Source organism: Capsella rubella, unplaced genomic scaffold (genome assembly GCF_000375325.1).
Source record: "Capsella rubella cultivar Monte Gargano unplaced genomic scaffold, Caprub1_0 scaffold_3, whole genome shotgun sequence".
NCBI lineage: Eukaryota > Viridiplantae > Streptophyta > Magnoliopsida > Brassicales > Brassicaceae > Capsella > Capsella rubella.
In genome coordinates this window covers 9,824,614-9,849,747 of record NW_006238921.1, presented here as the reverse complement: position 1 = coordinate 9,849,747, position 25,134 = coordinate 9,824,614, and the positions used below count along the sequence as shown (strand labels likewise).

Here is a 25,134-nt window from a genome sequence, read left to right as displayed (position 1 = left end):
TTATTATTATTATTATCATTATTATTATTATTATTATTATTATTATTATGTACTTCTTTATGCTTTGTGTATTTGTTCATAATTGAATTCATGTATATATATATTTTATATATATATATATATATATGATGTTTTAGTAATATCAAACACACATCATGTGCACAAATTCACCACATGCGTCTTTAGATCTTATTTAACTTCAAAATAGAGATCCTACCAAAAAAAAAAACTTCAAAATAAAGACTGATTTACTCGACAAATTTCAAGCCAATGAGTAGAATCATCATAAAAGGCTTTCATTTAGAGTAACATTGAAAACTCTCCTCGCATCGCTCATTAAACTATCTAGTCAAAATATATCTAATTGTCTCAAATATGCAAACGATTGAATGTTCGCGAATCTTTTTCAACGAAGAGTTAATAGATTCAGCTAAGTTTGATATTACGATGTTGTACATGTTAGAAGGAGAATAAGCATATGACCATTTTCTAAAATCTGCTTCCCAAAGATCATTTGCAAGTTTCTGGTCACCATTGAAGCTTTGAGTGAATAAATAATCAATTTCTTGTGTTTTGGTAGCTCTTAAGATCTTGTAAACAAGTTAAAAAAGGGGAACACGTTCCAGGTCTTTTTTGCAAATGGAAAGTGAAAATTTTATGATAAGCATATCGATAATTTGTTGAGAGCATGGTTTCAATTGAAGAATCACGATCAGACACAAAAAAACTAAATCCGTTTTATCGGATTTGATCTTCTTCAAACATTGCAAAAATATACCAATCCCATGAGTCGTCATTCTCAGCTGAAGATTAACCTCCTGAGCTGATGTAGCAAATGAAATATTAGGTGAAAAAAATTGATTCTGCGTAACTAATCTTAAAATGAATGTAATAGTTGGTAAAATTACCTGAAAAATCCTCTAAAACTGATCCAATCGAAAATCATTTGGCCACTTTACTCACAATCATTTTGTTTTGACAATACATTAGTTTTTCTTTAATAAATTATTTTTATCATGATATTGCATGACCAAAAATATGTTAAATTTTTAAAATTAATCAACTAACCATTTTTTTTTCTTTGTACTGAACCACCACCTTATCCAACTTTGAAACTATTCTGACAGTATAACAAACCATAATTACAAAAGATTAATAATTGGCAACGGCTAACTATTTTTTCATTAGTTTATTGGTGATATATCAAATCCATGCAAATACCTCTCTCTATATATATATGCGTGTGTGATGGAAACTAAAATAAAATTAGTAATTTATTTGAGTTACATTAGACATTCATTCATCCTATAACAATTAAATAACATAAATTAAGTAAATTCATCCAAATAAAATAAAATTTGGTTTGCGTGAGTCAAAAAATGATTTAACTACTTTCTTAAAATATTATTTGTTAATTGTTAATTGTTAGGCATAACTCATTTTGATACATTTGATATCGATTTAACACCCATTATATATGTCTGAAATTTTTGTTCTCACCGACAAAATTGGCAAGCAATTTCCAGATAACATATATAGTTTGTTTGGACATAATACTATTACATAACTGACCCATCATGAAGTTTATATTAAGTTATAAGCCAACACATAAAAAAAAATACTATTCAGTCATATAATAAAATGACCTTTCGATTTTGGTTATAGCCTTATAGGTTATGAATGATTATAACTTTGATATTTAGCTCACTTAGTAACATCCAAAATATTAGGAGATGCACCCAAGCCAATCCCAAAGTTGCAGTTGGGATAAACTCTTTTAGTATCCATCTATTTGATGACATTTTACTTTCCGAGTGTTTTTGTATTGTTGGTTTTCTCAATTTAAACGCATTTAATATTTGGGAAATTTCCAACAAAAATTCAATTAGCTTTGATTTTCCAGTCTTCGAAAACTGTTAATATCAACCAAAATTTTAATGATAGTCAGTTATTGATTTTTTTTTTAATCAGTTAAAAATACAGTATTTTGGCTCAAATATAATCGTAAAATATAATCGCAACGATCTTTATAAAAAAAAATGGTATTACCTTTTTATTTTTGTTTTCTTTGTTAAAGCTTTTCAAAAATTTTATATCAACCAAAAATTCAATGTAGTTAAGTTCTTGATTCAATTTTTCTTGTCAGTTAAAATACAGTACTACAGCTAAAATATAATCGTAAAAAAATATAATCGCAACCATCTTTAAAAAAAAAATGGTACTACTTTTTTTTCAAAAGTCAGAAATGATTTTTTTTTGTTTTTTTTTTTGGAATATTGAACAAAGACAGAAATGAATTTTCCTTGACCATGTCTCAATTCAGAATTTCAGATAATGCAAATATTGACCTCGTATAACGTTCATGCATTGCCACGAAAACATAAATATTATCTCACCGTCCAAGTATATATGAACAGCTTGAGCATTCTTGTTATAGATAATGTTGTTTTCTTGGCCGGACAAGCTAAGTAAGACTAGTTTTTTCACCAGTGGAAGTTGTTGAAGGTCATGACCACGTAGGTAAGAATATGATACTATACAATATATCATCCAAACCACAAACAAAAACACTTTTAATCATTAACCCATACTTCACCCTGGGGACAAGACAGCTAATCGTGCATCATTAAAACGGTATCGTATCTTCTTACAGCCGCCTCTAATCATCCACCACTTTGTAGGCCAGTCCTAGTTAGGTGTGACCAAAACAAAACAAATTAGGCCAGTCCTAATTTGTAAGATCAAAAGAAATCTTATAGTTGAATTTTCTGATGGGAAAATAAGTAGATGAGTAATGTGTTACACGAAAAAAATTTAGGTTCCAAACTTCGAACGTGCAATGATTTTATAAAATACATAATATGCAAGATTTTTCGTATTAACGTAAGAACAACGAAATCGTCATCGCGTTAATCTAACCTTTTCCATCATGTTGTTTGGTTGAGTGGATGGATCGCGATTTTGATTTCATATTTTGACGTTTTTTTTGCCATGAAACCATTTATATATAGTTACGTAATCTTTTATCTATTATAAACCTTAACTGTTTTGAATTTTAGCAAAATATTTATATTCTTAGAAAAAAGGAAAAAAATGTTGTGTACTATACTTACAAAACCAATTTTGACATAGTCGCTTTTCATCTCTTTTGACCTAATCTATTTCTCATCAATTTGTTTTTTCTGACATCTTCTTCATACATGCAGAAGAAAGTTGTACATGCATGCATTACAACAATACGCATGATGCAAAAGCACATTGACAAATTTTTTTATTAATGATTGTTTACTTGTGGAGTTTTTGGTTTTACATATTTATATGAACCTGATCTTCTTCCAAGCTTTTGATCATACATTTCTTATTTTACGAATTTGGTTTAGCAACCAAAAGTTCTGTCTCACATCTAAGTTTGTTCAAGACACCTACAACTTGTTTGATTATCGTACCACCTTAGCTGTTTTAGCAAATTATAAGAGAACACACAGACATTGTTGCATATATATATAAACTAAGACTTATAGACACTAGCTAGAACCAAATAATCACATACATATATTGAGCTTGACTGGTAATACCAGATTAACAATGAACAACGGAGTAATTACTATAAATAGTAAGAGGAATCAATAAATCCACAAAATCCTTAATCTGAAAATAGATTTTCTTTTATCATAGAAAAGCTAAAAAACAACTTTTTAGTAGACGAACGAAATTTCTTTAATTTTAGATATAATTTTAAAACGCTAATGATAAATTAAAATTTTTACGCGTGATCACATTTTCAAAATTGAAAACCTAAGAAAAGTCGAGTTATAATTCTTCTTTTATCAAATTTCCGAAAGTTAGTTTTTTAAGTTTTATCGATCAATATATTTTCTGTAATTTGAATGGTATCTATTCCGCGGGATCACATTTTCAAAAATTATAACCACAAAAAAATAGTCGAGTACCATTCAAGCCAATGGTGTTTTCTGATATATACTTTACAAGATCTCCTCACTAAGACTTGATGGAACTCTGCATTTTTCATTGGCTCATCATGTCGTTATAGATTGTGATCTATTGTAAGTGATGGGCCTTTAGGCCAGCACTCTTCTATATCCTAACCCACTTAGACCGGACCTGAACACTCTTATCAGCTTAATGCTATTTCCGAGAGTTTTTAAATGGACAGATTCATAAAATGCATATTTGTGGCTCATGTGTCGTGTGGTGATTGAGATATCATATACCTAATAGGCTAATATATAGTTCATTTCAGACAACACATTTGTAATATCAAATACAGTGTATCAAAATATTTAAACCAAATAACCAAATTTTGTTTTCTTGATAATGTGTAAACTTAAAGATTGAGAAATGCTCTAATTACCAATTTTATGGTTGGTTTTTTTAAATATTATCACCAAAATTTAACATTATAAAAATTGTGTAAAACTGTAAAGAGTTTTTTTTTTCTTCTTGTGTGTGGTTTAAGAAGGGTTCCTAATTAGGAAGGGTTTGATACAAAAGTTCCAATTTGTGGTAATGTTGGATTTTTTTTTACTCTAATCTTTGAGGAAAGAAAAAGGTACTTTTGATTATTTGTCAAGTTCTACTAAAAAAATCTACAGAAATTAATAGAAATATGCATTATTTAGATAAAAATATTAAATCTTTAGATATTTACAATCTTATAGAAATTAATCTTCTATATAACGCCTCTTGAATCAAAATCACTAATGTAACAACAAAACTCCATAGTTAAGTCACCATTTCAGATCAAACCAAAGTAAAGATTACTCTCTCCCGCCTCTTCAAGAAATCATAAGAGATATGTCTAGTTACGTTGGTGTTCTTGTCTCTGATCCATGGCTACAGAGCCAATTCACACAAGTGGAGTTACGTACTCTTAAATCCAAGGTCTCTTCTCTTCTATACATCATCCTTTGATTTATCACTTTACACTTTGTAGTAGCATTCGATATATTGATCTTTTTCGGGTTCTTGATTTCGTAGTTTTATTCGACGAAAACTCTGTTTGGTCGTGTCACGGTGAAACATTTACCATCAGTGTTAGCAAAGTTGAAACAATTCAATGGCAAGTTTGATGAAAAAAAGATCAAAACTATATTGGATGAGTCTTATCCGAATCGCGCTAAGGAAGTCGAGTTTGAGACCTTTCTCCGGGTGAGTTTGATAATATGATATGATCTCTAGAGTTGCATATGTTTGCAAGTCATAACAATGTTGTCTATTATATGATTTTGTGACAGGCCTTTTTAAAAGTGCAATCGCGAGGATCAAAAGGCGCTTCCTCGTTTCTCAAGACAGGAACTACAACTTTCCACCACGCGATAAATGAGTCCGAGAAAGCTTCTTATGTGTCACATATCAATAACTATTTGAGAGAAGATCCTCTCTTGAAGAGATATCTTCCAATCAATGCTAGTACAAATGCTTTGTTTGATCATGTTAAAGATGGTGTTCTTTTGTGGTATACACTCAATTTGAAATCTACTAACTATTCTTATAACATTGAATTTGTTAAATGGTTGTGGTTCATTTCCTTGTTGCTTTTGGTTGGTACAGTAAGCTAATAAACATAGCTGTGCCTGGGACGATAGATGAAAGAGCGATGAACACGAAGAAAGAGCTCAATCCATGGGAAAGAACTGAAAACCTTTCACTCTGTCTCAACTCTGCAAAGGCGATAGGCTGCACCGTCGTCAACATTGGTACTCAGGACATTGCTGAAGGGACAGTAAGTATTTTTAAAATCATTTTGTGTTCAGTTTCATCTTCTGTTTACTAATTTTTTCTTGCTCCTCTGTCTTTGTAGCCCCATCTTGTACTTGGCTTGATCTTTCAGATTATAAAGGTAATCACTTTACATTACTTTACACAAGATGATGAGACATGGTTACTAATGTTTGTGTTTTTTGTTTAGATACAATTGTTAGCTGATCTTAATCTTAAGAAAACTCCACAACTTGTTGAGTTGGTTGAAGAAAACCAGGTAAAGTATACATCTTGTACATTTTATAAGAACTTTGAGGCTGAAGCTATAAACTTTAATCTTCTCTGTGAATGGATTTGAAGGATGTGGAGGAGCTTATGGGACTAGCTCCTGAAAAGCTTTTGCTGAAATGGATGAATTTTCATCTTAAGAAAGCTGGTTATGAGAAACAAGTCACCAATTTCTCTTCTGATGTTAAGGTACTAACTTGTTTTTGCTATGCTTTATTTTCTTTTGCTTCCTTTCGTGTATCCGCTTCATGATTTCGTTTGGTGTTTAACAGGATGGAGAGGCATATGCATACCTGTTAAATGCTCTAGCCCCAGAACATAGCACACATGTGACATTAGAGATCAAAGACCCTTCAGAAAGAGCTAAGAAGGTCCTTGAGCAAGCAGAAAAGCTTGACTGTAAAAAGTTCCTTTCTCCTAAAGATATAGTTGAAGGCTCTGCAAATCTTAATCTTGCATTTGTGGCACAATTGTTTCACCACAGGTCAGCCACTATGAGGAATGCTAATAAAGAATGAGTTTATTAGTGTGTTATATACTTGAACTAACATGAAAAATCCTCTGTTTCAGGAATGGATTGTCTGAAGAGAGTCCAAAGATGCCTGTCTCAGTTACTGAGATGGTCACAGAAGATGAAGAAACTTCTCGAGAAGAAAGATGCTTTCGCCTCTGGATTAACAGTCTTGGCGCAGTGACTTATGTCGATAATGTCTTCGAGGATGTTAGAAATGGGTGAGCATTTGGAATCTTTGTTTCATTGGTTTTAAAATCTGGCTTGATAATCTAAAACTCTCCTCATCATGACATATGCCAGATGGGTACTTCTTGAAGTTCTTGAAAAAGTAGCACCTGGCTCAGTCAACTGGAAACACGCGAATAAGCCTCCCATCAAAATGCCATTCAAAAAGGTTGAGAATTGCAACCAAGTTATCAAGATTGGGAAAGAGTTGAAGTTCTCGCTTGTCAATATAAGTGGTAATGACATTGTGCAAGGAAATAAAAAGCTCCTTCTAGGTGAGCCCTCTTGCAGAAAAAGTGTGTTTCACGTCGTAGTTTCATTTAAACTCTAATGATAGTCTTGTGTTCTGTATCAGCGTTTTTGTGGCAATTGATGAGACACACAATGCTACAAATCTTGAACAACTTGAGATCTCACTGGCAAGGTAAAGATATTACAGAGGCAGATATTCTAAACTGGGCGAATCGGAAAGTCAAGAAATCGGGTAGAACCTCACAAGCTGTGAGCTTCAAGGTAAAGAAAAGAGTGAAAACCATGGAGACTAACCCTAACCTATCTTCATTTAACCTAACAGTTTTTATGGTTTCTCTGTTAGGACAAGAATCTGTCAAATGGACTCTTCTTTTTGGAGCTTTTGACTGCTGTAGAGCCTAGAGTTGTAAACTGGAGTCTAGTATCTAAAGGAGAAACAGGTAATAACAATACTATGTTACATTGTTCTGTCTGTTTTTGGTGTTATCAGCATTACAGATTTGTCTTGTAATTGTCATTTTTAAGCAGAAGAGGGAAGGAATTTGAATGCAACATACATCATAAGTGTTGCAAGGAAGCTTGGATGCTCAATTTTCTTGTTGCCTGAGGATATTTTAGAGGTAGATATATAACTTCATATCCACTGTGCACATCTTACTGTTTTGTTTGCGCTTTCCGGGCTAATGTTTTTGTATGTGAACAATGATATAAACAGGTAAATCAGAAAATGATGCTTATATTAGCTGCTAGCATTATGAATTGGAGCCTTCAGCAACAATCAGACACTGAGTCTTCTGTCTCTGATGATACTGATGTGAGCTCTGTGACAGAATTGATCTCCAACTTGTCAACAGATGATGATGTTGTAAAACAAGTCTGACCTTTTTATAAATGAATAATCAAATCAGAGACTACACCTTGGTAGTGAAGCAGATGGTGCATGTACTAGAAATAAATTTTTATTATGAATATCTACAACATGTTTGATCGTTTGTGTATAGAGAGAAAGATTTAAAAAAGCTTTCATATAAAAATTATGAGAACGAAGTAAGAGCAAAAAGGAGACTCAAAACTTGGTTTAAGGAACAATAATCATGCGCTGGTGTCTTTGTAGTCCTCAGCTTCTGACTGGGATTTCTCTCGCTCTGCCATTTCCACGAGCATTGCAAGGCGCTTGTCAAAAATCAAAGCACTCTCGTCTCTCATGTCAAGCTCTAAAGCCTCTGCTTCAAGCCATTTCTCTCTTAGATCATCAAGGAGATTCCCTTGGTCTGTGGTCATCATGGCGCCTGGTGCACTTGGAACTGTGGTTCGAAGTGAAGAGTCCCCTGATGGTGGAGGCAATGTTAATAGCATTGCCCTGAACTCGCGGGTTTCAACAAATGCCTCGAAATTACAAGCAACCAAGTCTAGGCAGTACTCTCTTATCTTCAATACGCCGTACCTATGCCATTCAAGTTCAAAACTAAACTTGTCAGCTCATATATCAGAAAATATTTTAGCACTGCATTCTCAAATCCACTCTAAGTCATCAAATTTAGCTTCTGTACCATAGTAAAGATATTCTAGACCTATAGATACCAAAATTTAATGTAGTAACTTTTGTACCATAGTCCTTCACATACTCAGCTCGACCATCAAATGCAGCAACGTAAGCCATCAAATAGAAAAAAGATTTAGTTAAAAAGAATCATACATATCTGACAAAACCAGCCACTGACAGAGTTCTGCAGGTGTGGCTGTTTCCAAGTGAGGTAACAAGGCGTCAGCCACAGCACGTTTAAGAGGAAACAGCAAGTAGCGAGATGCAACATCAAAGATCTCCTCAGCCTGCAAAGTGATTTGAATTATCAGAAGGGAGAAAGACGTAAATATTTCTAAATGGCAACAAGTTTTTACCTGATTCGGACTGATCTCCTTCAAGCCATCAGTGTACCTGATAATGCTTATCATGTTAGCTTACCCTACCAACAATAAGTTTTTCAACAATTTTTTCAGGTCTTTTACAATCTCAAACGCTTACATATACTCAATCATCTTCTCAAAAGCCTCTGCGCTCAAATCATGTTCTTCGAGAAATGGAAGTGTATCACCCAGCAAGCCATTTTTTCCCTCATTGAAATCATTCACGCGGGATAATCGTGCTCTGAAGTACTCTGATCTCGAAGCTAGAATAACTTGATGGCAATAGAAAGTTCTTTTATCAACTTTAACACAAACATCAGCAAGACTATGCACAGAATCACTGACTCCTGTATTCCCATCAGATGAATCAATTGCATCACCAGCAAACGATTTTGCAAGGGAAACTCGAAGAATCCTATGCAAAGAAGCCGGAAGCCTGTCTTCCTCTGGAAGTGATATGCCCTGTAAGATGAACCGTTTCATGGAGTTATCAAGATCTCTATGCGTTTTGTACTCAGCATATCTTTGGTGTATCAGTTCCTTCTCAATAATTTTCTGCAGTGATTCACATTTACAAACTTTGCAGATCCTAACAAGGTCTTCCATATCATCAACCGATATCTCCAGCCTATCTGAGTAAAAGAAGTGGATAAGGCTACAAAGAGCAGGATACGAAAGCTTCTCTTTCGAAAATCGAACTTCTCTCCGGTCTTTCCATTCATTCTCAAACTTTTGCTTGAAAAACGGAGACCGAGCACTTAAGATAACCCTGTGAGCTTCAATAGGTCTACCTTGCACAAAGAACATCACATCCGGTGGGAAGTAATTGGAACTACCAAACTCACTCGGAGAATCTACTGAAACTGAGATTGCAAAAATTCAGTCTCTACACCACATACCAACAGACACAAGACTGATTCAAGAACTCAACTTTCCTAGAAAAAGTAGATTACAAGTCTAGCTAACTATCTCAGCACACATCTCTACACATTGAAACGATTCAAGAACGCAACTGTCCTAAACATTCGATTTAAAACTTCAACTTTTATAAAAATTGTATTTTGAGTAAAATGGTAAACTCAACTAACCTCAGTAAACATCTCTGCATATTGAAACAGATCGAGAGCTCAATTTTCACATCTTTACATATTGAAACTATTCAAGAACGCAACTTTCCTAAACTTTGGATTCAAAGACTTCAACTTCTATAAAAATTGGATTTTGAATAAAATGGTAAACTCAACTAAACCTCAGTAAACATCTCTGCATATTAAAATAGTTCAAGAACTCAACTTTTCCATAAAAAACTGAACTCAAAGAACGCAACTTTCATAAAAATTGGATTCAAAGAACTCAACTTTCATAACAATTGGATTCAAAGAACTCAACTTTTCCATAAAAACTGAATTCAAAAGAACTAAACTTTCATAACAACTGGATTCAAAGAACTCAATTTTCATAACAATTGGACTCAAAGAACTCAACTTTCATAACAATTGGATTCAAAGAACTCAACTTTCAAAACAATTGGATTCAAAGAACTCAACTTTCAAAACAATTGGATTCAAAGAACTCAACTTTCAAAACAATTGGATTCAAAGAACTCAACTTTCAAAACAATTGGATTCAAAGAACTCAATTTTCATAACAATTGGACTCAAAGAACTCAACTTTCATAACAATTGGATTCAAAGAACTCAACTTTCATAAATACTGGATTCAAATAACTCAACTTTCATAACAATTGGACAGTGAGTATCATGAAACCACCCAAATCAAGTCCATAGCCACAAAATAGAGAATTTAATGAGCTTTTAGAACCATACCAGAAACATCAAGATTAGCAATAGAAGCTTGTTTCAGATAATCTCGATTATGACAACATCCCAAAAACGTTTCTCTAAGTGAACCTTGCAAAGGACCAAGAGGAGGAGGACGAGCTTCAAAAGCCTTAAGAAGCTTACGAATCCTCAAATTAAGAGACGCATAGTGACAACGATCACCATCAAAAGTATGTTCAGAGCAAATCGCACCGTTCTCTAGAAGCAATCTCGCAGCATCTATGTGACCAGCGAGACAAGCGTAGTAGAGAGCAACAGAGTCCCATCGGTCACGTGCGTTGACGTTAACTCCGGTTTCAAGAAGGTAACGGAGTCTATCGACGTCACCGGCACGTGAGGCTTCGAAAACGTCGCCGTTTGGTGTTTTCTTTAAGGGTACGGATGGTTTGTAATCTTGGAGGTCGAGGTCGAGATCTTCTAGGTCGGATTCAAGTGTCCATGATGAGGACATTTTGGGATTTGGAACATAAACCCTAACGGAAGTGGTGGTGGATGTCTGGATGAGAAGAACTACTGTTTTGTTTCCATGGCGGATTTGAGATTTTTAACGATTTAACGATTTTTTTTCTGATTAAAGGAGAGCTTCTTGATCAGTCCAAAGGTCTTACGTAAACTCTGACGTCATTGTGTTAACTTGTTTTGTCTTTGTGTTGTCTCTTATAAGCTTTTAAGTTTAAGTTCAAATATCTCTTTTGTCCGACATTGATAACCTTGGAAGTAAGTTGAAGGTTTATACATCGTTAAGACTTATAAATTGTCACCTATGCAAAAATCTGATAAATTGGAACAATACAGAGAAGATTAGTATAAACTGAGAAATGATCTAATTTTTCTTTTGGAGTTGTTTTACAAACTATGATAGAACCAGCTTGTGCTTGTTGATTTTTCGTGAATGATCGAACAAAGAGGTTATCTAGTTGAACAAAAAAACGAAATTTGAAAATCATTGATTCAAGAAATAGCCGATACTCAAGAGAGGTTAAAAGAAACTTAATGCTCTTATTCTTATTCAATAAAATGTGTACTCTTAATTGAAAAGCTAGGATCTACCGAGTAGTTTTTGGTTGGGCAGTGGTGTGTTTGACCCCTCCAAAAGAATGAGAAGTCTGGTTTCAAGGCACTTGTCTTTTGAAACTCAATATGATATGTTGGAACTGTCTTGCGCATCTTTGTCGATTAGTAATTATACTTTTCCTTTTCATAGATGTAGAATTTTCATTTCCAACCAAACGAAAGAGGTAACAACACAATCACAGTCACTCGCCGCAATCTTCTTTGCCATCACGCTCATGTCTTGTTTGGGTTTACACCAAAGACAAAACAATTTAATAGACCGATGAAATCGTTTCAGTAAAACAAAGAAAACTAGGCATCATCATCATCCTCAAAGAAAGTTTTCACCTTACTTTTAGAACCATATACTCCACAGCCCATTCGATCGAATCAATATGTAAGAGCTTCAAAGGCTTTATATGCAAGTATTAACCTAGTCAAAATCAAATATATTATACTTTTGTAAATAAAACTACAATATATCCCACACAAATTTATCTTCTTACTTTGATAAAATTTCAATCATATCCGCATAGCTTTAAATTCCAAATTTTATTTTAAACCAATGTGACCTCTCAAAAATTCCAGTAAAGGATTTGTAGAACTAAATTTTTCCAAATTTAATATATTTTTGTTATTTTTAATGATAAAATATATATTATGTTTTTGTGAGATATTTAATGTTTTTATTCAAAAAAAAATCTTGGACACATATTTACTTATAGACACTAATTTATATTCCCTATTTTCCATAATATAAGACACTAATTTGACTCTTTAAATTCTGCAGTATTTTTATTTTAATAATTGGTTAAATTTTATTTTTAGTTAATAATTAAATGATATTTATTTACTTTAAACAATTTTCTTAATTTTTGTGCTTTTAGCTAAAACCTCTTATAGTTTGGAACAGACGGAGTATATATTGAGGATTAAAACTTCCAAAACCTTTATCACCTATTATATCTAATTCCAATAGATCAACCATGTCATACGATTACCTATTCAAATACCTAATCATCGGAGACACAGGTCGATCATATACCTTCTTCTCCAAGTATGTATATATTCTTTGTTTAACCTAGCTATTTTCGTGGTTCAGGTGTGGGAAAAACGTGTCTGCTTCTTCAATTTACCGACAAGAGATTCAAACCTGTCCACAATCTTACCATTGGTGCTGAGTTTGGTAATAGAGTGGTCACCGTCGATGGTCGGTCCATAAAATTTCATATTTGGGACACGGTACGTACGTACGGCTCTCGCGTCTCGCCTTTATCTCGATACTATTGGTTCAGTTTTGGATGATATCTAGTAACCATTCTTTGTTTGTGTTTAACAAACTGTTTCTTAAGGTTATGTAAACAGATAGTATTAGTTAGAGTTGTTGTTATGTTTGGTCTTTGTAGCTTTTAGGGTAAAAGTTGGATTTGTTGTTGTTTATGATTTAAACAAGTTTCTGATGTTTTGCTAGGCTGGACAAGAGACTTTTAGATCCATCACAAGATCATTTTATAGAAGAGCCGTGGGCGCGTTACTTGTTTACGACATCACCAGGTTCAGATACATTCTTTTTTCTTGTATACATTATATTGTAGCTTGCACATTTACATAATAAGGCTGATGTCCGTATGTAACATTCGAGTTAATTTTAGTAATAAGATATACATTTTTTTGCAAATTCCGTCGAAAATTGACATGTTTTCTTAACTGTCACGCATTTGAGATTACTTCGCTATCTATGATATTGTCGAAATTTGACATGTTTTCTTAACAGTAACGCATTTGAGAGTTACTTCGCTAGCTATGACATTGTCGATGTACTTTTGGAAAAATGAAACTCAATGTTTTTACAAAATTGATGATTGGCAGAAGAGAGACGTTTAAACATGTAGCAAGTTGGTTGGAAGATGTTCAGCAACAAGTGACTCAAAACATGAGTATTATTCTAATTGGAAACAAATGCGATCTTGTTCGCAAGAGAGCTATTAGCAAAGAGGAAGGAGAAGAGTTTGCTAAACAACATGGTCTATTGTTTTTGGAAACGTCTGCACGAACATCTCAAAACGTTGACGAGGTGATTACTTCTTTACAAAACATCTAAGATATATTTATACATATTTGCCTACTTAATTACTTATTAGTATCGCTTGTTCGCATATATGGCCAACAGGCTTTCATAAAGACTGCTGAAAATATCCTCGAGAAAATTCAGAACGGCGATTTTGATTTATCGAACGAGGTCGTTCTTCTTCTTCCTTTCTTTTTTCCTTCTTGTTCATATCAGACTAAGCCAGCCAATGTGATTTAAAATTCATTGGATCATGATTTTTACAGTCACTAGGGATCACGATCGGAGATTCGCGTTCTCCTCGAGGTGATGCTGGTGGAAGATATGGTACCAGCTCCCAGCTAGATGATGGCTGTTGTAATTATTAGACTCCCAAATAGGTTAAGAGACCTTTTGTCTCTTCTCTTGTAAAGAAGAAGACAAGAACAAATCTTGTTTTTCTATGAATTAAAAATAATTAGTCTATCTAACTATATAAAATAATAAAGACCAAACTCATTCATAAACGTTGTCGATCGTAGTGACATAAATGTCTCAAGATTTTGTGGTTACAGTTGAAATGGTTGTCGTATCCGAGAGCAATTGTACGAGTTCTAGTCTCTCTATGTTAAGTGTTTCTTGGATAAATCCACCTGGATTGGTCCAAATCCGTACGAGTTCTAATACCAGTAATTGTATTTCTAACAGATCATTCATCTTCGATTACTTATCCGGAGCAGAAGACATATAATCCAAAAGGAATACCAAAACAAGACTTTAACTACAACCTAAGTCATCAACATAGTTTTAAGTTTTGACATAAACAAGCGTACGAGTTCTAAACCACGAAGCTAGCTAGTGTTGTCCTATGTGACGCATAACAATAAGGCTTGTTGTATTTGTTTTTCGTATAATCAAGCCTTGAAGACCACAAGCATCGACGTTTGTACACTAATGGTTTGGGATAATAATCATTGTAAAAAAGCTTAATTCTCGAATTATTCTAGATTATAGGTATTGTAAAATGGATCAACTAAAGTTGTACTAAACTTGGAACATAAGAGCACGCATGTGTATAACAAAGTTTTTTAGATAATCCGAAATGCTCTTTTTTCAAGGTTCCATCCACTCCAAAAATGTAAGCTACATTCTTGTTATCGAAAACCACTGCAAAGTTCTTCTCCTCATCAATGAAGAAACTCGTACCCTCAAAACAAAAGTAATAGAAAGTGAGTTGTATCAAATTCACTGCTAAGAAGACTTTACTGTTCCACGACACCGCGCTTGGCTCAATCCTAGTTGTAATCCATATCTCCATCGTGAATGTGTCAAATCGCAGAAGCATAACCGGAAGCTGCTCTTCTCTAACACTAGAAAGAGTCAAAGCACTTGGAAGATTAGAATATTCAAATGGCAGAGACAAAGGCAGCCAAAACTTCTTTCTTGTGAAATCAAAACAGACTAGGTCAACATGTGAGCTTAGTACTGATTGACACAACAAATATGTATTTCCCTTGAGAGACACGCCACCACGTCTATGATAATCTATATAAATCTCCTCATATGGAGTGATATCAAGAACCCTCCAAGAATCAGAGTTAAAGTCATAAATTTTACACTCGAAGCCACAATAATCCTCAACAAACCGCAAGATTTTGTAGTTGTGGCACGAGTTGTTGCTCTTCTCGTATCCGAAAGCATACATATATACGTCCATTAGGTCGGGACTAGACTCAAACTCGATCCAACGACTATTTCTGCTATAAGGGTTCCAGGCCACAAGCTTGGTGCAGTCTTTGCTGATGCTTAACAACAAACCATCACTGTGGAAGACTCTATATAGATCGACTTGATCTGAATCATCTTGGCTAGTAAATTTAGCTTCACACCTTATAAATGACTTATCGTCGTTGTGGAGGGTGACGTGCAATAAATAAACCCTAAAATCCATCGGCTTGATTACCATAAACTCCTTTTTCTTTGCTGCTTCTTCTTTAGCTTGACCAACGTACTTCTTTATGAAGCTCACATCTTTGGATAGAGTGTTCCACCTTTTGCAAGTGAATCGTACTGCTTTAAGAGATTTCACCGGAACCCTAGAGAGGATCTCTTCTGCCAAATCTCTTGGAAGATTGCATATACTACTCGTCATTGTTTATACTCTAGATCTTGAAGAAGTCACGCACATGAATTAGGTTAACTTCCAAACCCTACATATCTTTTTTTTTCCTTTTTCTTTTAAGGGCACAAAAATATCAATTAGGTATCTTGACAAAGAAGGGTTCCTCAAAAAACATTATACAATAGCTTGTTATGTGTCAGTGTGTCACCTAATAATTTGACATATATATACATATATATATATATATATATATATGTTCATAAATTACTATTTTTTCCAAAATATTTAAAGAAAACTGTGCATTCACACATCTTGGATATTTCATTGAAAACATTAAAAGATTTTTTTTTTATCATTAACAACAATCTTAAATTCTTGAAAGTAAATTAACCATAATAAAAAGACATTTTAATCCAAAATAAAGAATAAGAATAATTTCTTAGATTTCTAAAGAAATATGTTAGAGAAAATAAAGAAAGATGTAGGGAAAACTGTTTTTTTGAAAAAATAATAAAAAGGGTAAAAAATAATTTAAAAAAAAATTAGGGTATTTTAAAAAAAAGGTACACCAACAAGGGCATTTCTCAAAAATTCTCAAAAAATTATATAAGATCAGTGTAGTACTCACCTCTAAAATTATATCCACATCTCTTTTCAATTTTCACCTACAATGTAACCTCTATAAATTAATACTTGATAAATTAATACACTTTATAAATTAATAAATTTCTCCGGTCCCAAGTTGAGACCAATGTAATTTTAGACATATTTTTATAAAATAATAAGATAATATTTTTTTTGAAAATCTTTTGTAAATATATAGTCTCATCGATATTATAAATTAATAATTAGGTAAAATTTTCAAAATATATGTATATATAGACACATTATTTTTTGTTAGCGTTTATTTTTAAATATATTTTTGAAAAACTTTTCAAATTAGAAAAATATCTATTTAAAACAAGTTATCCCGGTTATTTTCTCAAACTTTTCAAACTTTTCAAATTGTTGACACCGGGTTATCCCGGTTATTTTCTCATCTCCATCGAATTCAATTATTACAAAACAAGTTACAACTATTTAAAATGGTGCTTAACGACCCCTATTTTTAAGTTGATATGCCTTTATTCATATTTAAGCACTGTAGTACTAAACATGTAATGGGACATAGAGAGGACTATGATTTGGTACTCGTGACTACATGTAGTAAATAGAGAGGACTATGAAGAGGAGGAAGAAGGTAAACTTTCATTGTTTTCCTAAATAGATTGACTGCACTGTATGTTCCTATACGATACTAGAACTTCCCACACTACCATGTACTTGGCTTGAGCTTTAGTATGTGATCTTATTTCTCATCGGAGAATATAGTGGTCCAGAAGATAGTGACTTCGAACCCATATGACACTGTTACTGGTGGTTATGCAAGGAATTAGAATGTTTTATTTCGTACAATATTATTTTAACAAAATAAATGGAGATGTTTTATTGAGCCACTTTCTTTAACCAAGTTTGTGATTTTAAAGTAGGAGACTTCTTCTGATTCAAAAACATGTTGTGTTATCTAGATTGTAAATTGTAGTAGATTTGATGGGATTTCTAATTACAAAGTACTAAGTGGTTGTCTGATTTTAGCATGACCAAGCTTGGTATGTTTCTTATGAAGACCCTCGTGATAAGAAAGATTAATTCCATTCTTCTAGTAGACAAATCATACCAACAAGGCAACAACATATCCTCAGAGGATGACTCTTTACAAGCATGGCCAGAAGCACAAAACCTCCACTAGATAAATAGTTTTTAAGTCCGAACTCATTGTTTAAGAATGACATACATTGCTGACACTTTTAAAGGTAGTTTCTTTATACGTTAATCAAAAGATAGGATTTGGAAGATCAAAACAACCCTTACTTAGTTGCTCCACCAAAAGAAAAGCAGAAGAGAAACAATAAAAACTATTCATTCCAAATAAAAGCTTCTCAACTTATTCAAGAAATAAGATTATAGGTTGTTTTATAAAATGAATCAACTAAAGTTGTACTAAACTTGGAACATAAGAGCACGCATGTGTATCACAAAGTTCTTCAGATAATCTGAAATGCTCTTTTCTCAAGGTTCCATCCACTCCAACAATGTAAGCTACGTTGTTGTTATCCAGAACCACTGCAAAGTTCTTCTCCTCATCAATGAAGAAACTCGCTCCCTCAAAACAAAAGCAATAGAAAGTGGCTAGTCTCAAATCCACTGCTAAGAAGACTTTACTGTTCCAAGACACCGCGCTTGGCTCAATCATATTTGTAATCCATATCTCCATCGTGAATGTGTCATATCGTATAAACATAACCGCAAGCTGCTCTTCTCTAATACTAGATAGAGTCACAATACTTGAAACATTGGAAAAATATTCAAATGGCAGAGACAAAGACAACCCAAACCTCTCTCTTGTGAAATCAAAACAGACTAGGAAAACATCTGATCTAGGTCTTGATTCACCATACCAATATGTATTTCCCTTGATAGAGACGCCATTTCTAAGATTAGGTACACTATAATTCTTTTTATATGGAGTGATATCAAGAACCCTCCAAGAATCAGAGTTAAAGTCATAGATTTTGTACTCGGAAACTAGAAGGTAATCAACAAACCTCAAGATTTTGTGGTTGTGGTTGTGGCACGAGTTGTTGCTCTTCTCGTATCCAAGAGCATACTTATATATCTCTATTAGGTCAGGACTAGACTCAATCTTGATCCAACGACTTTGTCCGCTATAAGGGTTCCAAGCCACGAGTTTGGTGGAGTCTATGCTGATGCTTAACAATAAACCACCGCTGTGGAAGACTCTATATAGATCGACGTGATCTGAATCATCTAGGGTAATAAATTTACCTTCACGCTTTATACATGGTTCAGCGTCGTTGTGGAGGTTGATGTGCATCAAATAAACCCTAAAATTCATCATCATGATCACCATGATCTCCTTTTTCTTTGCTGCTTCTTCTTTGGCTCGACCAACGTGCTTCGTAATGAATGTTACATCTTTGGACAGAGTGTTCCAGGTTTTGCAAGTGATTCGAACTGCTCTAAGAGATTTCACTGGAACCCTAGAGAGGATCTCTTCTGATATTTCCCTTGGAAGATTGCTCATACTCGTTATTATTTGATACTAGATCTCGAACAAGTAACGCATATTAGTTAGGTTAACATCATCTAGAACCAATCTTCCTTTTTTTCTTTTAAGGCACAAAAAATATCATTTGGGTATAATAAGCCCATGAAATTATAAAACAGATCGCAAGACTAGTGAAGTTGATGTCTATCAAACCCATTTACGTTTTTTTTGTTTTTTTTGTTTTTTTTTTTTGCTAATTCTAAACTTCGTTTTTGTGATTTAGGTTTCAATTTCACCAAAAAAGTAATAATTCTCTTTTGTTATTGATTATCTTTGTTTCTAATATTTTTACTGTGAGAAATACTTATCACAAAGTTTTTAAATAAGGATTTATTTTATATTTTTAAAGTTTACATGTTTACGATAATTATAAAAAATAAAGAAAGAGTAATTTAAATTATATTATTCTTTAACAAAATGATAATTAATTATATTTTTATTTATCAACCAAATTGATCAGTAGAATAATCAATATTATTAATTTAGGTATATTTTAAATAATATTTTCTAAATATATAGTGTGCTCTAGATAAAATGTTTGCAATAATAATAATTTAACTGATTTTTTTTTAGGTTTGTTAGATATAATACCAACACTAACAGTCTAATATGTAAAATATAATATTTCAATTACCATTATTCATATAAGATTGTATTCTTATTAATTTCTGCTTGTAAATAACATAAATGATACAAAAAAATATTAATAATATGTTTTAAAAAAAATATATAAAACATTATAATAATGTTTTATACTATATCAATATATAGCTACTAAATAGATTAAATATCCCAAAAATATATTAACACAATTGACAATAACATACCCGTGTCTAACGTTTATCTAACCATTGGGTTCTTATCACTAAGGTCGTCGTAGTGACATCAATACCTTAAGATTTTTTTGGTTACGGTTCAAATGGTTGTCGTGTCCGAGAGCATATCTATCAAATCTCTGTGACTCTTTGGTAAGTGTTTCCTGGATTGGTCCAAATACGTACGATCGAGTGATCTAAACCACGGGGCTAGCAGTATTGTCCCATGTCACGCATAACAATAAGGCTTGTTATATTTTTTTTTTGTATAATCACGTCTTTAAGACCACAAGCATCGAGGTATACGTACGTACACACACCAATGGTTTGGTTGATCTTCCAAATCCTAAACCCAAATTTCAGTGTATAAAAAATACGAGAAATCTATCTCATTCTTAAAAAATGAGTTCAGCTTATAACATACTCCTCATATCCCAAGATTACAAAATATCAAATGGATCAACTAATTAAAGCACTAAACTTGGAACATAAGAGCACGCAATTGGACAACAAAGTCTTTTAGATAATTTGAAATACTCTTTCTTGATAGTTCCATCCACTCCAACAATGTAAGCTATGCTGTTGTTATCAAAAACCACTACAAAGCTCTCCTCCTCATCAATGAAGAAACTCGCACCTTCAAAACGAATGCCATTGAAAGGGACTTGTCTCAAATTCACTGCTAAGAAGACTTCACTGTTCCACGAAACCGCGCTTGGCTCAATCCTAGTTGTAATCCATATATCCATCGTGAATTCGCCAAATCGAAGAAGCATAACCGCAAGCTGCTCTTCTCTAACTCTAGATAAACTCAAAACACTTGAAGCACTAGAATATTCAAATGGCAGAGACAAAGGCGGCCCAAAGCTCTCGCTTGTGAAATCAAAACATACTAGGAAAACATCTGATCCATATCTTGATTTACCAAACCAATATGTATTTCCCTTGAGAGAGACGCCACGTTTATGATGAGCTATCTTGTAAATCTTGTCATATAGACTGATATCAAGAACCCTCCAAGAATCATAGTTAAAGTCATAGATTTTGTACTCGAAGCAACTGCGATTCTCAACAAACCTCAAGATTTTGTAACTGTTGCATGAATCGTTGCTCTTCTCATATCCGAGAGCATACATATATATCTCCATTAGGTCAGGACTAGACTCAAACTCGATCCAACGACTCTTTCCGCTATAAGGGTTCCAAGCCATGAGCTTGGTGCAGTCTTTGCTTATGCTTAACAACAAACCATCACTAAGGAAAACTCTATTTATATCAACTAATTCATCTAGGCTAGTAAATTTACCTTCACACCTCATACATGGTCCAACGTTGTTGTGGACATTGACGTGCATCAAATAAACCCTAAAATTTATCATCATGATCAGCATAAACTCCTTTTTCTTTGCTGCTTCTTGTTTTGCTCGATCAACGTGCTTCGTTATGAATCTCATATCTTTGGATAGAGTGTTCCATTTTTTACAAGTTAATCGAACTGCTCTAAGACATTTCACCGGAACCCTTGAGAGGATCTCTTCTGCTATTTTTCTTGGAAGATTGCTCATATTCGTCATTGTTCTAGATCTACAAATGTGAGTTAGGTTAACTTCTCAAACCTATCTTTATATTTCTTTTAAGTCACAAAGATATCAGTTGGGTTTATATTATAAGCCCATGAAACAGATCTCAAGACTTGACTAACCCAAAATAAAAAACACCTCTCTTTTTCACCTAGTCAACCACCGGTTTACTCCGGTTATTTTCTCATCTGCATTAATCTCAATTATTACAAAACAAGTTACAGTAACGAAACTCTGATTATTCGAAGAAGCCAAACACAAACCCTAGATGAACGATACCTTAGTAAAGACAGGCAACGATAACGACGATTCATGAAAGCATCGTCCGAGACTTAACCTAGACCTAATAATATCAATCTTGGTACTACGCTTCTAAATCTTGCATTAGCGTAACAACTCCATGGATCATCCTCTTTCCAAATCCAGACAGCAAAAACAATGATTCATCATCATCATGTAAGTTGTTGGATCCTCGTGACAATAGTTCTTACACTGTAAGAGATCTAGGGTTTGATATGGCTACGAGTCGTTGGTTTCTTATGTAAGACCATAGATACGATTTTCACCTTTTGAATCTGTTTACTCGAGAGAAGATTCATCTTCCGTCTTTGGAGTCCATTTATGGATTTTGTGAGAATGAGTGATACTACATTTTGGGTGACTCTTAATGACCAAGACAAAGCTTCTCGAAGGAAAGTTTCATATGTAACTTTGATGGCTTTTTTGCATATTACAAGAAAGGAGATGACAACACTAGCTGGAAACTAATTCAACCTTTAATGTATCAAGAATGCATTGATATGGTGTATAGAGAACGCAAGCTTTACATGCTTAGTGATACTCGAGTCACAATGTTTGATTTCTCCCGTGGTGCAGTGGAATTTACAAGTTTCGAATCTTTGAATCATTAAACTGGATAAGAACCAGTTCTATAGGGGATGAAGCACTGATTTTGGGTTTAGGAATAACTGTTGCAGCCAAAGATGGAGTTCTGAAAAATTGTATCTATGTTAATACAATTGACGAGCCTAATGATTATAGATACGATACAAGTAGGACACTCCATGCTAAGAAGGGTATTCGAGATCTACCATATAGAAACCAAGACCTTGGCCCAAGTGTATCAACCTCTTGGTGCTTCGTCGTCTCCAATACCTTTCAAGCATGCTTGTTGGTTCTTAAATTGTTGCTTTAAACCTAAGACAAGTTTTTGTGATATTGTGATATAAAGAGTTTTAGTGTTTCAAGTGCTTTTTTTGCTGTTTTTCACATTGCTTAGATGCTTTTAAGCCAACACAACTTATTTGAAGACTTTCGTGTAAAAGTTAGATCCTTTTTATATTGCTTGTAATAGTTTTGCAAACAAAAAGATCGAATACGGAAGTGTATATATCTGAGAGTGAAATAGTTGTACACAAGAAGGAAGAAGATGGTCGGGGTATCAATGTACAGACTGCATTTGGAGAAAGATATATCTCTTTTAACCTAAAAGAACAGAGGATGACGAGAACACAAGAGCCAGTTCTCTCACATGTTAGCTGTTGTCTCTTTTATTTCATCTGATGTAATCGTCTGCACAAAACCAAGAAGAGCAAAGAATTAGATCTCCCATATTCAATGAAACCCGCATTCTAGGTATAGCATATTGATCTGAGATTTAACCTGATCCTTTCCGGCGAAATCGTTATCAGGAGTTAAGAAAAGCATACAATGGCACTCCTTCCTGATCACCAAATGATACAGAAGGTACACAATTATTATCAGAATCAATCGATAACCGATGCCAAGTCTAATTAAAACACTAAGGATCTTAAATTGTGGTGTACCACATAGGCCAAGAGATAACAAGAGAGCATAAGTCTTTTTTCTTAATAGGTTTTGCAATTGTTGCAAACTACTAGAGTGAATCAACTTCAGGTTGCCTAGCAAATCAATCTTGATTCAACTAAGGAGCATCTGTAACCTCTATGGAAAGTGTGCTGATAAATACTATCCCTCTAATAACCACAAGGTCCACAACCAAGTTCAAGACAAATCGATACCTTTTAGCATATACCAGATCAATACTTCCCAAAGAACCTAAAATGCTCAGTTCTAAACACATAACATACACAGACACAAACAAACATAATGCTAATACAGCCCACATGAAGATATATGAAGATAGTCCTTAGTCCTTACCTCTCTCTCATTGGAACACAAGGACAATTCCAAAAGCCCTGTCCAACCTCAGCAGCTTTATCATCATAATGTCTGCATCAACAACAAAAGTCTCAAACTTTCGTAATCCTCACCACTGTATCATCACAAACATTCCAAATACCCTTAAAATAACAATCACCCATAAGAATCAAAAGCTCACCTGCAAGGACAAAGCGGTGCTCCATACGAATCTTTATGCTCAGCTAACCCCTGCTCCCACAAAAACACAAATTCACACACTTAACACTAAATCTCAACATGTTCACATACATATTAACTCCAATCTCTTTTATAAACTCATCCTCTACAAATAAAACGACTCAGCTACCTCAATCTCAAGATCATTCACAAACACTCGATTCAACACAAAATTAGCTAAGAATTGAAATCAAGAAAAACAAAACCCTGCTCCCACAAAACAAACTCACAGATTTAAGCATTAAATCTCAGCATGTTTACATACAAATAGAAAGACTCAGCCACCTCAATCACAAGATCGTTCACAAAGACTCGATTCAACACAAAATTAGCTACGAATTGAGAAATCAAGAAGAAACCCAATAAATGTTATACCTTAATGACTACAGAAGTAACACCTTTATCAACACAGAAGTAAGTCCCAGAGCGACGAGCATATTGCTCGGAGAATTTTCTCATGATCTCTATAGATTTCTCCGACGGCTCCGCTGCAAAAAAGATTGAAACTTCGAATTCAATCACTCCGAAGAAACAAAAGATCTAGGGATTGAAGAAAGACTCTTACTTTTCGCTCGGATTACGAAGCGACGAAACGAAGTTCTTGGAGTGACGCCAAGTGGACTCGAAACGAATCCGAAGCTACAAGAAACAGCTTGAAGATTCATGGAGCTTTTTGTTTTTGGGTATTTGAAGATCGACGAAGGTTTTAGTGCCGAGTGTTCTTGAATTGTGGATTTGTATGATTGTATCTATCAGATATCAGCTTAACTGCTTAAAAATCGAATTTTTTCAGATATTTTTGTGTTCAATTTCCAGAAACCAATGCTCGCCACTCAACACAGAGGAGACTCTCTCAAAGCTTATCTTCAAACCGGAAATAACCGGGATTCGATAATCGAATCGGTTAATGCTTGAGTTTTTTTTTTTCTTTCTATATGGTGGATTCAATTAAAGTTTCGGTTAAATTAAGTTCAGATAACAAACAAAAATACCGAGTTTGATTTCGGTTCAGTGAGATAAACCGAGTTTGGTTTTGTTTCGAGCTGATGAATTTAGTTTGGTTCAATTGCATTATACTGGTTTGCTTACCAGTTGGACTCCAATTTGGTTCAATTGAATAAACTACTTGAAGCGTTTGTCCTCAAAATCAGAAATAACCGGAATTCGAGCATCGGTTTAAATCTCTCAATTGTCATGGCTTA

General features: G+C 33.9%; 8 protein-coding genes across 8 annotated transcripts; 3 read left to right on the top strand and 5 right to left on the bottom strand.

Annotated features, from left to right (window-relative positions):
- The first annotated feature begins 4,739 nt into the window (after positions 1-4,739).
- LOC17891067 (fimbrin-4) lies at positions 4,740-7,973 on the top strand. The gene is made up of 14 exons (XM_006299380.2): positions 4,740-4,902; positions 4,999-5,169; positions 5,256-5,476; positions 5,572-5,743; positions 5,822-5,860; positions 5,930-5,998; positions 6,082-6,198; positions 6,282-6,493; positions 6,580-6,741; positions 6,824-7,023; positions 7,104-7,261; positions 7,344-7,440; positions 7,529-7,620; positions 7,716-7,973. Exons 1-14 carry the CDS (start codon positions 4,816-4,818, stop codon positions 7,878-7,880), a joined length of 1,962 nt encoding a protein of 653 aa, XP_006299442.1. The 5' UTR covers positions 4,740-4,815; the 3' UTR covers positions 7,881-7,973.
- Positions 7,944-11,295, bottom strand: LOC17893832 (BTB/POZ domain-containing protein At2g04740). Its single transcript, XM_006297247.2, has 5 exons — positions 10,732-11,295; positions 9,024-9,768; positions 8,900-8,936; positions 8,697-8,830; positions 7,944-8,444 (listed from the first exon to the last, which is right to left on the bottom strand). Exons 1-5 carry the CDS (start codon positions 11,195-11,197, stop codon positions 8,093-8,095), a joined length of 1,734 nt encoding a protein of 577 aa, XP_006297309.1. The 5' UTR covers positions 11,198-11,295; the 3' UTR covers positions 7,944-8,092.
- A 1,490-nt stretch (positions 11,296-12,785) lies between these two features.
- LOC17893122 (ras-related protein RABB1b) lies at positions 12,786-14,235 on the top strand. Its single transcript, XM_006299632.1, has 6 exons — positions 12,786-12,831; positions 12,902-13,041; positions 13,271-13,353; positions 13,669-13,873; positions 13,970-14,038; positions 14,134-14,235. Exons 1-6 carry the CDS (start codon positions 12,786-12,788, stop codon positions 14,233-14,235), a joined length of 645 nt encoding a protein of 214 aa, XP_006299694.1.
- A 644-nt stretch (positions 14,236-14,879) lies between these two features.
- LOC17892427 (putative F-box protein At3g23420) lies at positions 14,880-15,998 on the bottom strand. The gene has a single exon (XM_006300018.1). It carries the CDS (start codon positions 15,996-15,998, stop codon positions 14,880-14,882), a length of 1,119 nt encoding a protein of 372 aa, XP_006300080.1.
- Positions 15,999-17,997: 1,999 nt separating this feature from the next.
- LOC17891315 (putative F-box protein At3g23420) lies at positions 17,998-19,113 on the bottom strand. Its single transcript, XM_023785626.1, has 2 exons — positions 18,550-19,113; positions 17,998-18,318 (listed from the first exon to the last, which is right to left on the bottom strand). Exons 1-2 carry the CDS (start codon positions 19,111-19,113, stop codon positions 17,998-18,000), a joined length of 885 nt encoding a protein of 294 aa, XP_023641394.1.
- Positions 19,114-20,367: 1,254 nt separating this feature from the next.
- On the bottom strand, positions 20,368-21,526 carry LOC17892184 (putative F-box protein At3g24580). Its single transcript, XM_006299197.2, has one exon. It carries the CDS (start codon positions 21,524-21,526, stop codon positions 20,420-20,422), a length of 1,107 nt encoding a protein of 368 aa, XP_006299259.1. The 3' UTR covers positions 20,368-20,419.
- A 365-nt stretch (positions 21,527-21,891) lies between these two features.
- LOC111831466 (F-box protein KIB3-like) lies at positions 21,892-22,727 on the top strand (the record flags this gene model as incomplete). The annotated part of the gene is given in 4 exon segments (XM_023785625.1): positions 21,892-21,988; positions 22,079-22,189; positions 22,274-22,399; positions 22,402-22,727. Coding segments are annotated over 4 exon segments (660 nt in total), but the record flags the coding sequence as incomplete, so codon positions are not given.
- Positions 22,728-22,844: 117 nt separating this feature from the next.
- LOC17892001 (ferredoxin-thioredoxin reductase catalytic chain, chloroplastic) lies at positions 22,845-24,738 on the bottom strand. The gene is made up of 6 exons (XM_006298690.2): positions 24,498-24,738; positions 24,308-24,420; positions 23,895-23,944; positions 23,714-23,785; positions 23,195-23,255; positions 22,845-23,104 (listed from the first exon to the last, which is right to left on the bottom strand). Exons 1-6 carry the CDS (start codon positions 24,595-24,597, stop codon positions 23,060-23,062), a joined length of 441 nt encoding a protein of 146 aa, XP_006298752.1. The 5' UTR covers positions 24,598-24,738; the 3' UTR covers positions 22,845-23,059.
- Between the last annotated feature and the right edge of the window lie 396 nt (positions 24,739-25,134).

Excerpts from the sequence above, each read along its gene's own strand:
- LOC17891067 (XM_006299380.2), top strand. The coding sequence starts at position 4,816 with ATGTCTAGTTACGTTGGTGTTCTTGTCTCTGATCCATGGCTACAGAGC. Across the intron at positions 7,262-7,343 it reads CACAAGCTGTGAGCTTCAAG|GACAAGAATCTGTCAAATGG; the intron begins GTAAAGAAAAGA and ends TTTCTCTGTTAG. Across the intron at positions 7,621-7,715 it reads TGCCTGAGGATATTTTAGAG|GTAAATCAGAAAATGATGCT; the intron begins GTAGATATATAA and ends TGATATAAACAG.
- LOC17893832 (XM_006297247.2), bottom strand. The coding sequence starts at position 11,197 with ATGTCCTCATCATGGACACTTGAATCCGACCTAGAAGATCTCGACCTC. Across the intron at positions 9,769-10,731 it reads TGCTAATCTTGATGTTTCTG|TTTCAGTAGATTCTCCGAGT; the intron begins GTATGGTTCTAA and ends TTGCAATCTCAG. Across the intron at positions 8,445-8,696 it reads TGGCTGGTTTTGTCAGATAT|GTACGGCGTATTGAAGATAA; the intron begins GTATGATTCTTT and ends TGAATGGCATAG.
- LOC17893122 (XM_006299632.1), top strand. The coding sequence starts at position 12,786 with ATGTCATACGATTACCTATTCAAATACCTAATCATCGGAGACACAG. Across the intron at positions 13,354-13,668 it reads CTTGTTTACGACATCACCAG|AAGAGAGACGTTTAAACATG; the intron begins GTTCAGATACAT and ends GATGATTGGCAG. Across the intron at positions 14,039-14,133 it reads ATTTTGATTTATCGAACGAG|TCACTAGGGATCACGATCGG; the intron begins GTCGTTCTTCTT and ends TGATTTTTACAG.
- LOC17892427 (XM_006300018.1), bottom strand. The coding sequence starts at position 15,998 with ATGACGAGTAGTATATGCAATCTTCCAAGAGATTTGGCAGAAGAGATC.
- LOC17891315 (XM_023785626.1), bottom strand. The coding sequence starts at position 19,113 with ATGAGCAATCTTCCAAGGGAAATATCAGAAGAGATCCTCTCTAGGGTT. Across the intron at positions 18,319-18,549 it reads TTAACTCTGATTCTTGGAGG|CTTGCGGTTATGTTTATACG; the intron begins GTTCTTGATATC and ends AGAGAAGAGCAG.
- LOC17892184 (XM_006299197.2), bottom strand. The coding sequence starts at position 21,526 with ATGACGAATATGAGCAATCTTCCAAGAAAAATAGCAGAAGAGATCCTC.
- LOC17892001 (XM_006298690.2), bottom strand. The coding sequence starts at position 24,597 with ATGAATCTTCAAGCTGTTTCTTGTAGCTTCGGATTCGTTTCGAGTCCA. Across the intron at positions 23,945-24,307 it reads TTACTTCTGTAGTCATTAAG|GGGTTAGCTGAGCATAAAGA; the intron begins GTATAACATTTA and ends TTGTGGGAGCAG. Across the intron at positions 23,786-23,894 it reads GCACCGCTTTGTCCTTGCAG|ACATTATGATGATAAAGCTG; the intron begins GTGAGCTTTTGA and ends TTGTTGATGCAG.